Source organism: Hipposideros armiger, unplaced genomic scaffold, assembly GCF_001890085.2.
Source record: "Hipposideros armiger isolate ML-2016 unplaced genomic scaffold, ASM189008v1 scaffold_34, whole genome shotgun sequence".
Lineage (NCBI taxonomy): Eukaryota > Metazoa > Chordata > Mammalia > Chiroptera > Hipposideridae > Hipposideros > Hipposideros armiger.
Genome location: NW_017731384.1, coordinates 1,700,624 through 1,718,185, shown reverse-complemented (window position 1 = coordinate 1,718,185; position 17,562 = coordinate 1,700,624). Strand labels below are relative to the sequence as shown.

Genomic DNA, 17,562 nt, shown 5'->3' with positions numbered 1-17,562 from the left:
CAATGATGGTGCCAACTTGGGCCAGTGAAGCAACGTCCTCCACTACTAGACTGAAGAACAAAAGGACAGCAACTTGTCTGTTCCCCTTCCCCCGACTCCCCAATAAAATCTTAAAAAAAAAAAAAAAGTGTGGTCCATAAGAGACAAATTTGATATACTGATGTCATCAACATTTTTGTGCTTCAAAATACATCAATAAGAAAGTGAAAAGGTAAGTAACAGACTGAGAGAAAATGTTTTGCAAACACATCTCTGATAAAAATTTGTATCCAGAATATACAATAAATTCTTACACAACTCAGTAAGACAAACAACCCAATAAAACTGTACAAAAGGTTTGAATAGATATTTTGCCAAAGAAGATATAAGAATCACTAATAAACACACAAACAAAATAAGCTCAACATCATTAGTCATCAGAAAATGCAAATTAATATCAGAACAAGATAGCCTTTCATACCCACTAGAATAACTATAATAAGAAATAAGACAATAACAAATGGTAGCGAAGATGTGAAGAAACAGGAATCCCCACACATTGTGGGTGGAAATATAAAATGGTGCAGCCACTTTGGAAAAACAGTTTGGTAGTTTTTTTTCAAAAGTTAAACATAAATTTACTCTATGATCCAGCAATTCCACTCCTAGGTATTTATCTAAGAGAAATAAAAATGTATGCCTACCCAGACTTACACATGAATGTTCACAGCTGTACTATTCACACTAGTCAATAACTGAAAAAAGCTATGCATCACCTGGAGAATGGATAGACAAAATGTGGTAACAGCCATACAATGGAATACTATTTGCAATAAAAAGGAACAAATTTCTGATACATTGATGAACCTCCAAAACATTATGCCAGACACAAGAGACTACATATTGTATGACTCCATTTATATAAAATGTCCAGAAAAGGTAAATCTATAGAGATAGAAAGTAGATTAGTGGTTTCCTGGGGCTGAGGGTGGGAATGAAATTAACATTAAATAGACATGAGAAATCTTATTGGGATAATGAAAAAGTTCTAAAACTGATTTATGGTGAAGGGTGTAGAACTTGATAAATAAGCACTAAAAATTACTGAATTGGGTGAATTACTTGAAATAGATGAATTTTATGGTATTTAAAGTATGGTTCAATATACTTGTTTTTTAAAAAGGATAAACAAAGTTCACACAGAGACTGCTGCTTCAGAACTTTACCTAGGTTACCACTGAACTGAGGTGGCCATTAGAATCATTTTCTGGCCAGTCTGGGTACTGATCCTAGGTTTATGCTCTCAATTAGGTTATTTTTAATCAACACTAAAAGTATTTCTTCAAATATCTAATTATGTTGCCTAGGACTGCTATTTCTAAACCAAAGAAAAGGGAAAACTCTTCTAGAAAGACAGAAGCCTAAATATACTTTATATATATTTTAAGTTGAGGTATGATTTACATACATAAAGTATATAAATCTTACATGTATAGCTTAGTAAATTTTATATGCATACACCCATGCAACCACCATTCAGATCAAAATACAGAAGGCTCCCTTAACTGATATTCCCACTAAAGGTAACCACTACTTTAGTTCTATCACCACAGAAGTGCCATAGTTTTGTCTGTTTTCCTGAACTTCATATAAATACACATACTTTATGCAGTATGCACTCTCCATAATGTTGTCTGCAGCACTAGTATATTCTTTTCAATGTTGTGTACAATTTATTTATCCAGTCTACTGTTGATGGACATTTGGATAATTTATGAATAAAAAAACTGATAAGAATATTCTCGTTATTTGTCTTTTGGTGAACATAAGGACTTATTTTTGATGGAAATTCTATGTAGGAGTAAAACTGCTAGGTTTTATGTAACATGTGTACATAGCTTCACACCTTGAACAGATCTTGCCAAACAGCTTTACAAAGTGGTAGTACCAATTTATTAACACTTCCATCAGCCACGTATGACAATTTCAACTGCCTCCCATCCTCACTAACACCTGGTATTGCCATGCCTTTTCATTTTGCGGGTATGGGTATAGTGGTATCTCATGTCAGGAACTATGGAGGATCTGATATTTTATCCTACTTCTAAAACTAACAGGATGCGGGAAGAAGACGTGAGACATCTAGATCAGAGATGAAAGTTTATTACTCAGAGGAATAGCAGCAGCCAGAGCATCAATATTTGTGCCAGTTCTCTGAACCCCAGTTCCTATAAGGTAATACAAAGAGGTGACACCTGTATATGCAGATGGTTACATTACAAGAGAGGCACTCTGTGTCTACAGATTCACTTGCATTTTCCAGGGTTTTATATAAACGGAATCATATAGTATGTACTCTCTTTTTATCTGGCTTCTTTCACTAAGCATAACTATTTTGAGATGCATACGTATTGTTGGAGTATAAATAGTTCATTTTTTTCTGTTGCTGGGTAGTATTTATTGAAAGGATATACTATAATTTGTTTATCCATTCACCTATTAATGGGCACTTGGGATGTTCACAATTTTTGACTATTACAAATAAATCTGCTATGATCATTTATGTACATCTTTGTAAGAACATATACATTCATTTCTCTTGTATAAATCCTATTGGCTTTTCACCTCATGTCTCTTACATATATTATAATCATAGATATATACTGTGTATATATATTTTAAAGAATCATAAGTAATATTGACCTTTGGCGAGAGGTATTAGGTGGAGAGGGGAGAGTGGCTTTTCCTTTTGTATTTTTATTTGAATTTCAGTTTTTATTTGATTTATATATATTATGTAATATATGAATCTTTCATTTCTAGACTTTCTCAGCAGGAACCACTGGGCAAGGGATTATGTCTCATTTTTGTTTTATTTTATTCTTTGTATCTCTATTTTACAAAAATCTAATACATGTTATCTTTTAAGGTAAAAAAGAGGAAACTCTCAAGCCACTCTCTCTACTCTACTGATATAGCCCTTCAACCTGGCAATTCATTCCCTGTAATTTTGCACAATACCAGAAGCTTTTAACTATTTTCTCTAACTCCAGGCTTTCCTCCTCCAGTCTATCCAACAAGGATGGGTATAGATATAGTCATTTTTCTAAACTGTAAATTTGATAACATGGCTCCTGCTTATCCTCCTCACTATCAATAAAATAAACCCAACACTTACTGTCAGAGTATATAAGGTCATTGGTATCACCTTTCAACATCATTTTCTACCATTCCTTCCCCAGGTACCCCAGGTTCTAGTCATGTGGAAATACCAATAATGTGCTTCCTTTCCCTTTTTTCTGTTAGTCCTTCTTGTGATTTCTTATTCATTCTTCTCTATGATGTCTTCTATTCTTCTCTACTCTTATCTCTCCCTTTGCACTTGGATGCTTTCTCTTCTGTGTTCCTACAGTTTATAAATTACTGTATTACGGCATTTACTACACTGTAGCTGCGTACATTACAAAAACAATGGGTGTCCATTAGAATTCCTTCCTGTAATTCTCCATAAAATTCGTATCTTAATATTTGCTTCAGTCACTGTTCCAATAGATATGCAAAAACTTACTGAAGTACAACTGTAGCCACAATTATATTGATGTCTGTAAGTAGTAAAGTTGCCAAATGGCAAGAGCTAATAAATGCACCATGAGAGGTAGTTTAGAAGCTGAAAAATTTACTGATTGGATGCCAATTCCCTAACAGTTGACTGCAATTTAAAAGATTTTATTAAGTAACTAGAATATCAGCTCTTACAAGATAAAATTCTCAAGAAACTAAAATCTTACAATCCATGTAATGGAAGAATGTATCCTTCACCTGATAAAATGTTGCTTGCTTTGTAAAGTTTTAAATATATATATATTTCAAATGATATTTTTACCTGGTGATTAAAATACCTGCTATAGAAACCTGGTTTCTATTTTCTGCAATAATTGAGAAATAATTGGTAACTTACTGATATTTTTGACAGCTGCCTTATGCCAATTTCTGATAAGCAATAGTGTTAGAAAGCTTTAGATGGTGAGGGAAGAAGCACAACTGGCTAATTAGTCCTGGACTCCTCTTCATAAACCCTAATAGAATTTGCATGAAACAATAAATCTCTATAGACATTTATGCTCAAGCAAGGCAAAGTATTTTATAATCTCTTCAGTAAACCAAAAAGAGGACATAAGAAGCTTGTACCTTTCTCTCCTACTAAATACTCAGTGCCCTTTTCAAATAACAGCCAGAATTTTCTTATAAATCACTGCATCTTAGTTAAGAAATAAATTGGGATGTACCATTAAGGTAGGTGGCTACATTTCCCCATTTTTATACAAGCAAGGATTTAAATACAACTCTTCTAGAAAGACTGAATTTGCCTAGCACTTTCTTATAGCATTTTGGAATTCTAATAACATCATGGTTATGGATCAACATACTGGGTTGTCGGAAAAGTCATGACGCATTTTTGCAATGAAAAACAGAAAAAATACATCATGACTTTTCCGACAACCCAATATTTTAAAAACACCTAGGAGAGATAACTTTCTGTCATTATGTAAAAGTGAATAATCTTGAAAAATTAATAAAATCTTCTGAGTTACTGATCTTCCAGATGAGTCATTCATTCTTCCCATAATTACATCTGATGACAGACACTGATGGTCTTCCAGAGGATGGAACAAAGAGTAATGGTTTAGAAAAGGTACGAAAGGGAAATGTGAAAGGCAAGAAGCATTACATTATCAGCTTCATAACATAAACAATTACATCTGGGAAATAAGAGCTCTTGACTACAATGAGTATTTTATGATCTTGTGCCAGTGAGCTAAGCCTATCCACGCATTTATCAAGCAAGGAAGAAAGACAAATGTAACTTTGATTTTGTAGTATGGACGAAGTCCAGTTGATGATGCATTCTGAAAATGTCAGAATGCCCAATCATTCTGCAAATGCTCCTGGTCTGAATTATTAAATTGCAACTTAGCTGTATAAAAAATAATCCCTTGACATCAATGCTAAACAGCTACTAATGATTAAAGGCTCCATATTCAGGCCACTTAAACTTCTGTACCATTCCTTTATGACTGAGACTGCTAGTGGTGTTTGAGTTCTTCTTTAGCAATGGAGGTACCTGGTGATTCTTTTATGACAAGATAGCCAGGGTACTGTGAAAATACTGAGCTCTTAGAATGGGGAAGTTGAACTCTTGCCTGCCTGCCACTCCCTCAAACTACAGATGATGATTTCTGATAATACAAAGTCTACTAAAATACACTTCAATTTAATACTGCTTTTTTTTAAACTAAAGTTTTTAAAAACGAAAACCTCAAACTGAAATCCTTTCAAAGACTTCTGATGTGAGAAAAAATATTTTTAGTACTTTGACAATATACTTTACAGTTTCTGTTTCTGATGTTATGTGTATTTTATGTATTTTGGGAGCAGAACTAAACAATCACTTGAGGGATACAAGCCTTCCTCCAGAGTCAAAAAGATACACATGAATGTTACCCAAACACAAAGGTAGCTTGCTTAAAGAAGATTTAAATACTGTTAGAGCAGAATTTATTTTCATTTCAATATATACAGCAGTAAAATGATAATTAAAAAATAACCTTACCTGCTACTGAATTTGGTCGTGGCATAAGATACAGAGGAATAGACTGTACTGATTGTGATAAAACTGTTTCCAAGTTCCTCTCTGGGATCTTATTCAGACTATAGGTGGAAGCCGTCATGTTTTCATCTACTCGATACAAGCAGGAATCCATGCTAGATTTTTGAGACAACCAAGGCTTTAGGTTTCCACCAGATCCTAATTCTTTACTGCTTTCCCCAACATATTTTGTGCGTTCCATGTTTTCAGAATAGCTTGTCAACGTAGCTGGAAAATAAAATAAAATTAAATTAAATTAAAAGAAACACCTTAGAGATTAATCTATTTACAACTATCAAATTCAAGGCTAAATGAGAATATTAGTAACATTATTTAAAAAAATTACTTATCACCATTTCATTTCCACCATAAAGTTTAAATAACTGACATCAAAATATAACTCTCACATATTTTCTCTCATCTCTCTCATATATTTACCATAACAACCCTATTTAAATGAACAAAACAAATTCATATATGAGTGCTAAAGGACCTACAACTAGGGCCTATCAATGCTAAAAATTTCAGAATTTCATTAAAAGGGAGTTTATATAATTTTCATGAATTGCTGGAGAGCTCCAGAGGTCTCAAAAAGATCTTTATACTCTTTTTATCCTATATTTTCCCTCATTTAAATTTATTTCCTGGTCCTTTATATAAACAAAGATTAGAAGAAAGAAATAGTCCCTAAGTAGAAGCTAGTACAAGAGGAACAATCTGTCCAAACAAGGAAGTAATACAGGGTCTTCTTGTTTGTACAGCTAACTATAGCTCTAATCCTATGTAAGTCCCTTAATGAAATCAAACAAAAACTGAAAGGGCTTCTATAATTTTATCTAGCCTTACCACTAATTATAAACAGGAATTATAAACAGGAAAATTTTCATCAACCCTAGAAATGGAAGGATTCAATGCATTAAACTCTAGATTATAAAAATCTTAGCAATAATTATAAAACAAGAATAAAATGTCATTCCAGGAGAGGTTTTATGTTAGCTCATATTCTCTTCCGACATTTTAAGCATTCCTATTGTTGAAAGAAGAGACCTAAGCTCATGAGGCAATTTCTATGATTCTCTTAGTGTGGTTTGCTCTTTGGAAATTAAATGGAGTTCTGGACTTTGTAGTAACAAGGGAAGAAGATGAATTACAAAGAAGACACTCCGGTTGCCTTCCAGACCTGCAACTGTTTATGATAAGATGTTCTCCTTGCATCTGAGAAAAAAGTGCTGTTGCCAAACTGGTCAGTGCATCCTCACTGACGTCAGGAAGCCCAATTTCACATCAACATCTCCCTGTCAACTCCATCAGAGATGGCAGTCACCACGGGCTTCTCAAAATGCCAGTGGTCCCCACCTCCACTTAGTTGCGAGTTATCCTTTTTATATATTGCTGGATTCATTCTGTGAAAATTTTGTTAAGGACTTTTAGGTCTATGTTCATGACAGACACTGGTCTGTAGTTTACTTTTCATATAATGTCCTCTTCTGGTTTGGTCTCAGGGTAATGTTGACCTCATACAGTTTTCCATTCACTTCAACTTCCTAGAGCGGTTTGTGTAGAAACAGTATTGCTTCTTCCTTAAATGTTTGGTGGAATTTAGTTGTCAAGGCATCTAGGCTAAGAATTTTCCTTATGCGAAAGTTTTAAACAACAAAGTCAATTTATATTTAATAGCTATCAAGCTACTCAGGTTATCTCTTTCTTCTTGAAGGAGCTTTGGTAGTTTAACATTTCAAGGATTTTGTCCATTTTATCTAAATTTTTAAATTTGTTGGCATAAAGTTGTTCATGATAAAGTTACTCCTGTATTATCCTTTTAATGTCTGTGGGGTATGTAGTGATAATCCCTCTCTTATTCCTGATATTGGTAACTCGTATCGTCATTTTTTTCCTGATTAACACGGCTAGAGGTTTATCCATGTTATTGAGTCTCTCAAAGAACCAGCTTTCAGTTCACTGATTTCCCCTACTGTTTTCTATTTCACTGATTTCTGCTCTTTACTATTTCTTCCTTTCTGTTAACTTTGGTTTGAATTTTTTGTTTTTCTATTTTTTAAGTGGAAATTCGGTTCACTGATTTAATAACTTTCTTTTTTTCTAAAATAATCAGATAATGCTATATATTTCCCTTTAAGCACTTCGTTAGCTGCATTCCACAAATTTTGATGTTTTGTTTTCACTATCATTGAATTAAAAATGTTTTCGGGCCGGCCGAGTGGCGCAATGGTTAAGAACTGGCTTGGGATGCCAGAGGGCCCCGGTTCAGATCCCACATATGAGGGCCAGTGACAAAAGGACAGCAACTTGTCTGTTTCCCTTCCCCCGATTCCCCAGCACTGTTCCCATCCCCCCAATTCCCCAATAAAAATCTTAAAAAAAAAAATGTTTTCTAATTTCTGCGGTGATTTTTTTCCACCCAAGTGTTTAGAAATATGTTGTTTAATTTCCAAGTTTTTGTGGAACTTCCTGATATGTTTCTATTACTGGTTTCTAGTTTAATCACACTGTAGTCAGAGAACACAGCTTGCATGATTTCAGTCCATTTACATTTATTGAGACTTATTTTAAGAATCAGAATATGGTCTATCTTCGTGAATCTTCTGTGTGCACCTAAAAAAATCTGTTCTCTGTTCTTCTTGGGGGGACTTCCCTATAAATAACAATTAGGTCAAGCTGGTGGATAGAATTATTTAGGTCTTCTATATGCTAACTGATTTCCTACTTGTTCTATCAACTGAGAGATGACTGCTGAAATCTCTGTTTGTGGATATCTCCCATTTTGAAGCTCTGTTATTAGGTGCAAAACCACCTAGGATTATTTCTTCTTAATGAAATGACCCATTTATCATTAGGAAATGACCTCCCTTTAAGGGTCATCATTATTTGTTCTGCAATCTATTTGATATTCTTTGTTCTGAAATGGGTGGAAAAAGGAGATAATAAACATACATTATGGGCTCTAGGACCAGTAGGAGCAGCAGAAATTGTATCTTCGTTTACTAACCCTTGCTAAGTCTCCACTGCAACTGGCCACTTTCTTGAAGGACTGGATTTGGACTTTTCCTCTCAGAAAAGAGTTGAGAGTGTCATGGCATTGCGTTCCTAGATGAGACTGGAGGCCAACAAATAGGACGATTAGATCTATGTGGTGTAAGGGTTCACCTGCCTGTTGTCTGGCTACAGTGGTCTGAGCAATGCTGTGAACCATTCCCATGGGTTGAAGCTGGGTCCCTGTTATTAATCTCTCTGCTGGCTGCTTCTAGTCCTTTGATTGTGTCAATCATGGGTACAAGTCAAGTAGTGCCTTGTGCATTGCTGTAAACAGCCTTTTTCCTCTGTCCCTGGACTTCTTTGTTGCCAGTGACCCATGAGACGCAGTAGGGCTACTGGATTCATGCAATAAGAAGAGTGGGGAAAATAATGCCCTGCCAGGGCTACCACACCAATGTAAGAAGGGAACCAGCAGAAAAATCCTCTTCTCATCTCCCCTTCCACAGTTCAGAAACACATGGTCTCTTTGGAGACTTTTAGTAGGACCACGGAATCACCTGTGAGTGAGCTCTGTAATTCCTTTCCTTATATTTGCTCTCCCTCCTTTACTGCCTCACTTGCCCTTTCCATGCACTCTTGCTTCCCTGGTTTACACTTCCTTAATAAAGTGTTAGCACATAACCTTTTGTCTCAGGATCTATTTTCTAAGGAATCTGTGCTAAGGCAGTCGTGTTAGTAAAAATGTTGGGAACCATGGACTAGAAAATCTTAAAGCTAATTCAAATGTTCAAGTCATATTAAGTTACATTATTTTAGTGTGTGGTCAAAACTCACTTTCATTAAAAAATCATTTCATATAGTCAGTCTTTTAGGCATAAATAGCCCAATGGCTATTTTCTAACCTTTTTTTCACCACACAAAATGTTGCACCTTCCCCAATGAGATTTTTATGGATTCCACAGCATATTTTATAATTATAATGCCTAAATGTGTTCAGTGATACATACGTATTTATATTATTTGTGTATATGTCTGTGTGTGGTCTTTTTACACAGATGTATACTTCATAACCTATTTTCTGGAAATTGTCTCATTATTTTAAAATACAGACATTTTTCTTTCAGTAAAGTCTGACTGGAATATAATTTAATTTGTTGTAAAGTTGTGTGTGATGATTTAGCTGGCTTTGTAATTTTTAGCTAGAAGCTTGGAGTGCACACAGGTGCTAGGGTCAGTATACTGAAAGCAGAGAATGGAAACTCCTGTTTCCTGGAGGACTTGTTTACATGTAAAATGTCTGTTATTTAACCCCTTGCCTTTTGTGTGTGTTTTTTTGTGTTGCATTCTAGCAGACGTTTTCATCATTAGGTCCCAAATCAGAGTCGGCTAAGATATGCTTATATCTGTGTGGTCTTAGCCTGGTATATATCCCAGAAATATATCCCCCTTTCCAGATAAACTATGAGCACATTCATTAGGCTCCCAACAATGGAATACTATTTCTTTAAAGGTCTGAGAAGGCAGTAATGGGTTTCACTATTTTCAATATTTCAAATAACTTATAAATAATATGTTTACTGGTGACTAGTTAAAATATCATGCTGTTATAAACTTAGCTGGAATTATATCAAGGGTGACAGTACTAGTTAATTCATTTTGAACAGAAGCTTTGGCAGAGATATAGTTGATAAATTAAAAATGAGAAACAAACTACTGAAATATGAATAGAGTGATGCTGAAATTTCTTTCAAAAATATAAGATCTAGTGACAAAAATGATAAATGTCCTGATTGGTGCTGGAAAGGTTTGAGAAACTGAGTTAACTTGTGACACAAAGACAGAATTATTTAGTGGCCTATGGACCCTATTTTATTATTCAAATGCTAAATTTTATAATAAGGGCATGCCTTTATGGTCATGGTATTTAAAAGCAAGACAAGGAAGACATCTAGTTTTCCCAGTGTGAGAAAAACCCTGATGTCATTTTGCACTGTTGTACTATTTGCATAAACCAAACCTGTTATTACATAGTTCACTTGTTTTTAAAAACTGAAGCCCAGAGTAGTCCTCGCTCTTTTTCATTAGAAAAAGATTCTACATTTCCCAAAACTTCACTCATCTCCATTTGACTGACTCCCCTTAACAAATATACAATAGGCAATAAGTATAAGAAGAACTGAGAACCTCAGTGAATGCTACTAGCTCAGTGAGAAAGGAACTTTTTCTGAACCACTTCTCCTGGTAGATAGATGTGAATTTACAGGAAGCAGCAGAAAAACCTTTTTCTATCCTGTTTTCTATCTTTCTTTTATCAGGTAATGCCTTTAAAGGAGTGGTTAAGCAGGGAAGGGTAGTTTTCATTTTGTTTATCTTTATTTCTCTCTCCAGCACCATTAAAAAGAGAACATATTTTATGCATACATGTCAACAACTCAAAAGCAGATTTAAAAAAACCCCAAAAAACCTTAAGCTTATGTAACACTATTTTAAAAAGAAAAAAGACACAAAATGGATAGTATGAAAACCAACTCACCAATGATGCCACTATCTCTGCTTTCCAGGGTGGAGGTTGGACTGGTGACCGCCCCATAGCTGCAGTCCTTGGCGGTTGCATTTGTGCTGACTGGTGGGAGGGTGGAGCAGGGGCTGCTGGCTGGTGGGGAGGCAGTGCTGCTAGTCAAGGTGGAACAGGGACTTATCCGCTGGGTGACTGCTGAGGTCTGAAAAATTGGAATGAAAAATAAATAAGATAAACTGATCAGCTGTTAAAGTAAAATATATCTTATGGTAAAATAGAAGCTCTGATGAGAAAAAGAAGAAAACATACATGATCAGCTTTTACATCTACTAGGTTCTGCTTGTTTTTGCTTTCCAGGATAAGAGATTCTGTATTCTACAAATAAGGTGAAACTTAATAAACTTAACAGTTTTTCTGCCTACACGCAAAGATTTCTAGATGCAATTCCTTGTATTTAATCATCTGTGTTGAATCCAGGTTTTGATTTTAATTTAAATGTTACAACTGTGTAATAAAACATACATTCAGCTCAACCAAGCACAAAGGACATTCTCAGAATCTGCAACCACCTAAATCTTTTCAATAATATTAATAATATTAGGAACTGATTTTTCTTAAGAATGTAAGCTGTCAAATCTATGTCATTTCTCTTCTACTATGTAATTTTTCTCCGGTGCAGGCAAGAGTTTCAATTTCTTTGTAATCTCCTTTATTTTGATAAAATAATATTTATCTACCAGAGCAATGATTTTTAACTGGGCATGCAGTAGAATCACCTGTAGAATGACAAAAACAAACAAGCTCCCTTACAAAATTGACATACTGAGTCCCACCCCAGACCTACTAAATTAGATCCTCCCTAGTGAGAATTTGGCATGGCAATTTTTAACCTCCTCATTCTCAGTTTAAGAGACATGTGGGTAATAAAATAAACTGTACTAGGGTCTTTTTTTTTTTTTTTTAAAGATTTTTATTGGGGAATTGGGGGATGGGAACAGTGCTGGGGAATTGGGGGAAGGGGAACAGACAAGTTGCTGTCGTTTTGTTCTTTAGTCTAGTTGTGGAGGATGTTGCTTCACTGGCCCAAGTTGGCACCGTCATTGCGCTCTTCCCGGGCGAGGCAGATCAGTCGCCGGCTTCTGGATGGCTGCTCACTGCAGCTGCTGGCCGCTCACGCTGGCTGCTAGCTACACACGGTAGCCCATGGCAACCCACTGCCACAGGCTCTGCAGCCTACGCCATCGCCAGCGACCCACGGCAGCCCAGCTCCAGGTTGAGCTGTTGTTCAGCATCTTAGCTGTAGAGGGCAGTGTCACTGGCCCTCATATGTGGGATCCGAACCGGGGTCCTCTGGCGTCCCAAGCCAGTTCTTAACCATCGCGCCACTTGGCCGGCCCTGTACTAGGGTCTTTTACATTAGCTATACTTATGGTCATCCCACACTAAAAAAGTTTCATTTTGGTATAAGTCTATAGCAACTCATCTCATTTCCATTTTTAGACAAGATTCAGTCTGTTCTTTGAGAAAGGAAACTGTGTTATGTGCATAAGAGAGCCAATTGGAAGGGTAAGCCCAAACAATTCTTATTATTTTTACTACACATTATTTTCTGCAAAATAAAGCATAGATCAAAGAATGTGTCTTTAAAAACTTTAAAAGCAAAGCTGAAAGTTCAAGCTGAAAGCAGAAAATTGTTCATGGCTTATGAATCTAAAAAGGCAGGCTTTATATTTATTTAGTGAGGCAAGGGAGATACAGAAATCATTTCTAGGCACAGAAAGACAACATTATTTACTGTCCGTTCTGTAGGGTAAAATGGACATCTAATTAAACTACTCCACTTTCAAAACCTTTCAGTGGTTTCCCTACTGTCCTTAGTGTTCTCTAGAAGGATCCCAAACTCCCAATCTGGATCTCTTAAAGGGTCTACAAAGACAGAAGGTAAGAACCTAATAATGGAATTCATAAGGTACATCCTAGTTTCTGAGAAACTACTGAGAGATGAAAATACAGCAGACAACTGAATATCACTTTCAATACTTAGTCTTTTGTAGAAAAATGACAGATGCTGATTTGCCTGTGCTAGATTCTGTCATTACGAGTGCTATATCGAGGACACCACTACTATACGGTCTTCCTAAACAAAGCAATCTATCTCTGTTAACATGCTGTTTAGCTTAGAAGAAAGTCACCAAATGAACATGATCTCCTAGTTCTTAATAATCTTCCTAAGACTAGAAATTCCGATGATCACTTTAGCCACTTTCTTCTGTGGTTCCAAGACAGTTTCATGGTATATTCCAAGAAAGCTATCATTTAGCTTCATTCTTAATACTTTCCATTTTTTAATGCTTACAGTTAAAGAAATTTTAATATATTATTTCATTTATCCCGTATCAACCAAGAATGAGACATAATGAATATTACCCCTGTTTTAAGAAATGTGAAATGAAACTGCCCTAAGTATGAGTTATAAAGTAATTTCCCCCAAATTTTATAGTCTCCACATATATTTATATACTGCTTATATTGCATATTATTTTATACCTTTTATATATATGGCACTTTACAGCTAAAACTGTTTTCATATTCATGATTTAACTTGATCCTCACAACAATCCTGTCAGGTGTTATGATTCCGTATTACACTGGGACAGTGTGGTGTAGCTGTTACGAACACAGGTTGTAAAAACAGCAGGCTGCCTGAATTTAAATACCATTAAACCACTGTTAGCAGTGTATTTCCATTTTTTTATCTTAAAATTGGAATGTACATGGACCCTTCCACACTGGGTTGGTAGGGAAGCTTAAACAAAATGGTGCAAATAAAGCAATTAGTACAATGATTAGTACATAGTAAGCAGTTAATAAACGTCAGTTATTATTACTTTATGAAAAACCTAAAGCTCGGAAACATTAAGTGACATGTCCAAATTTACAAAATAGCATGTGGTAGGGTTGGAAGAGAATACAAGTTTTCTATCTTCTGGTTCAGTGACTATTCTATTACATTATACCACTTTAATTACATTAAATCAATGATACTACTCATTTACTTATTTTAGGACTATTTTATTTAGTAAATGCACAAGGCACACTCCATAAGACTTGTGACTTTATTCAGCAATCACTGTGACACGGTGAGACATGAAGCATCTCAAAAACAATCAAGTATAAATTTTAGCACCTGAAGAAATATAGCTTTTTACCAACTGAGCTATCCAGTCGCCCAGAAATATAGCTTTTTAGAAACAACAGGGTCCTCAGCAAATACTCAGACTATAACGTCATGTTACTTAGTCATTCTTAGAACAGACACATTTTAACCTGACATGAATATCAAGAAATAAAAAGCAGAATAGATGTTTTATTTATACCAATATTAAAAAAGCCCTCAACACATACCATCCCTATTTTTTTTATTCACAGAGAATAGCACAGTGACATGGCTACAATGTAAATTGATTTTAAAAAAATCATAAATCCCTGCCATCACAAAACTCCATTCTTATGAGATCCAGACAAAAGACCTCAGAGCACTGAAGTGAGGAAGTGAGTTATGTGGGAAGGGCCATTCCAGTATAAACGAATGTTTTATGTGTTCAAGGAATGACAAGGAGGTCAGTGTTGCTGGAGGGCTGCAGGTGAAATGGAGTAGGGCAATAAATGATGAAGGAGAGGTCAGCGAGGGGTCAGATCAGATCAGGTAGGGCCTTACTGGTCACAGTAAAGATTTTAGATTTAATTCTAAATGTGATGGGAATACCATGGAAGACTGAGAGCATAGAAGTGAAAGGATCAGATTCCTGTTTTTTTGTTTTTTCGTTTTTTTTTTAAAAGATTTTATTGGGGAATTGGGGGAGGGGAACAGACAAGTTGCTATTGTTTTTGCTCTTCGGTCTAATTGTGGAGGATGTTGCTTCACTGGCCCATGTTGGTATTATCATTGCGCTCTTCCCGGGTGAGGCAGATCCGTCACTGGCCTCTGGACGGCCGCTCACGGTGGCCCTTGGCAGCAGTGGCTGCCAAGAGCCGCTCACGCTGGCTGCTGGCCACACTCGATAGCTTATGGCAGCCCACTGCAGCAGGGGCTGCAGCCTACGCCATCACCGGTGACTCATGGCAGCCCAGCTCCAGGTTGAGCTGTTGTTCACCACCTTAGCTGTAGAGGGCAGTGTCACTGGCCCTCATATGTGGGATCCGAACCGGGGCCCTGCTGCTCAGAGCTGGCGTCCCAAGGCAGCTCTTAACCAATGCGCCACTCAGCAGGCCCCAGATTCCTGTTTTAAAAGGATCACTCTGGCGATCGTGTACAGACTGTAGAGGGCAGCAGTGGAAGCAGAGACCTACTAGGAGCCCATTTATTCATACAGTAAATATTTATGGGCCACCTACTAACGGTAGACACTGTTCTAAGTACAGAGGATACAGCAGTGAATAGAAGAGGCAAAAGTGCGAGGCTTCCTAGCCTTACATTCTAGTAGCTGTTGCAGCAGCCCAGGCAAGAGATGACAGAGGCTTGGACTTAGGTGTAGCAGGGGCAGTAGTGACAGGGGGTCAAGTTTAGGATACGTTTTGAAGGCAGCCTCCATGATTTGCTGAAAGAGTGAATACAGGGTATGACAGAAAAAATTCAAGAATGCCTCCAAACCTTTTGTTCTAAGCATACAGGTGGTACCACCTACTCAGACAGGAAACACTGCAGAAGGAGTAGGTTATGGGGAAAAATAAAAGGGCTCAGTTTTTGACATGTTATGTTTGAGATGTATCTTAGACCTACAGGTAGAAAAGGTGGTGTAGGCAGCTGGATATACAAGTCTAGAGTGAAGGGGAAAGGCAGGGCTAGAGATAACTCAGGAACTAAGATAGTATTTAAACAAATAAGAATGGAGTTCTCCATATTATTAGAATTCCAGGTATCTGACTTTTATAAAAACTGCCCAGGTGATTAAAATGTGCAGCCAGCAACACCAATCACCTAAGGAGTGAGGGTAAGAATAGAGAAGTCTGAGGAGAGAGCCCTGGGACAGCTGAATGTTACCTATACATTCTATAAATATAGCCAAATAACCCTTGCATATTTTATTATTTTATGATAAATTAACATGTGACTGGAATCTTCAATATTTATTAAGACTATGCAATTTGAAATTAATTTTTGTCATCATCTGAATGAGTCACTCTAGGATATTCATTTTAAAGATCAGGCCCACACATATGAATCAGAGTCTAGTATTCCCTTTCCTACATTTAGGCCAAAAGGAATAGAAATCGAAAAAAAGAAAAAAAGAAACTATACATTTTTTTTTCAAATTGCTGATACTTTTTTCACTTTTTGAGATGAATATTTAGATCATTAATTTTTCAGATTTTCTACTTTTCTAATATATGTATTCAAAATGAAGATTTCTTTTTGAGCACATCTTTAATTACATACTATATTTTGTTATATTGTGTTCTTATTATTTCACTTTAAATTATTTTCTAATTTTTTGTGATTTGTTCTTTGATTCAGGCTATTCAAAAGTATATTAACACCCAAACATTTGGGGGATTTTCTAAGTTATCTTTTAGCTACTGTTCTCTAAATTATTTTGTAATTGATTAATTCTACAGCGGTTACAGTAATCAGAATTTTTCGAAACTTGTTGAGACTTCCTCTATGGCTCAGCAGATCATCAATATGGTAAATAATCCACTCGCACCGGAAACAATGTGTATTCTGCAAGCAATTTCTGGGTATAGTATGTATGTATATATATGGCAATTTTGTTTGTTGGCTTATTTACTTATTTTCTCATTCATTCAAGAAATGAATCAAAACCTTGAAGTGGCTTTTTAAAGCTAAGAATGAAACTATTGGGTTGTCGGAAAAGTCATGACGTATTTTGTCTATGTTTTTCAAAGGTCATTTATTTATATAAATAACAAAGATCAATCAATAATATATTGCCTGTATTGTATGATAATATTTTGCCATCTTTCAGTGAGCTTCATAATTCCTCATTCATAGAAGGACCTGTCTTTATTTGCAAAAAACTGAACAAGATGCTGATTTATAGCCTCATATGAATTGAACGTGGTATATGTTATACCACGCAAGGAGTTTTGAAGAGAGTCAAACAAGTGGAAGTCTGACAGTGCAAGGTCAGGTGAATATGGTGGGTGTGGCAACACATCCCATCCAAGCTCCAATAATTTTTTTTTAAATATTTTTTTATTTTTATTGGGGAATTGGGGGAAGGAGAACAGAGTTGGGGAATTTGGGAAGGGGAACAGACAAGTTGCTGTTCTTTTGTTCTTCAGTCTAGTTGTGGAGGACATTGCTTCACTTGCTCAAGTTGGCACCATCATTGCGCTCTTCCTGGGCGAGGCAGATTGTCGCTGGCTTCTGGACAGCCGCTCATGGCGGCTGCTGGCCGCT

The 17,562-nt window shown here is 36.1% G+C and overlaps 1 protein-coding gene across 11 annotated transcripts in view; it reads right to left on the bottom strand.

The window, feature by feature from the left end:
* Positions 1-17,562, bottom strand: part of TANC2 (tetratricopeptide repeat, ankyrin repeat and coiled-coil containing 2) — a 302,761-nt gene that overhangs the window by 106,128 nt on the left and 179,071 nt on the right. For all 11 annotated transcript variants that reach the window (XM_019637800.1, XM_019637801.1, XM_019637807.1 and 8 more), the window contains 2 exons: positions 11,154-11,340; positions 5,591-5,854 (listed from right to left, as the gene is read on the bottom strand). In XM_019637800.1, the coding sequence (XP_019493345.1) occupies positions 5,591-5,854; positions 11,154-11,340 (451 nt within the window). The remainder of the gene's footprint in view (positions 1-5,590; positions 5,855-11,153; positions 11,341-17,562) is intronic.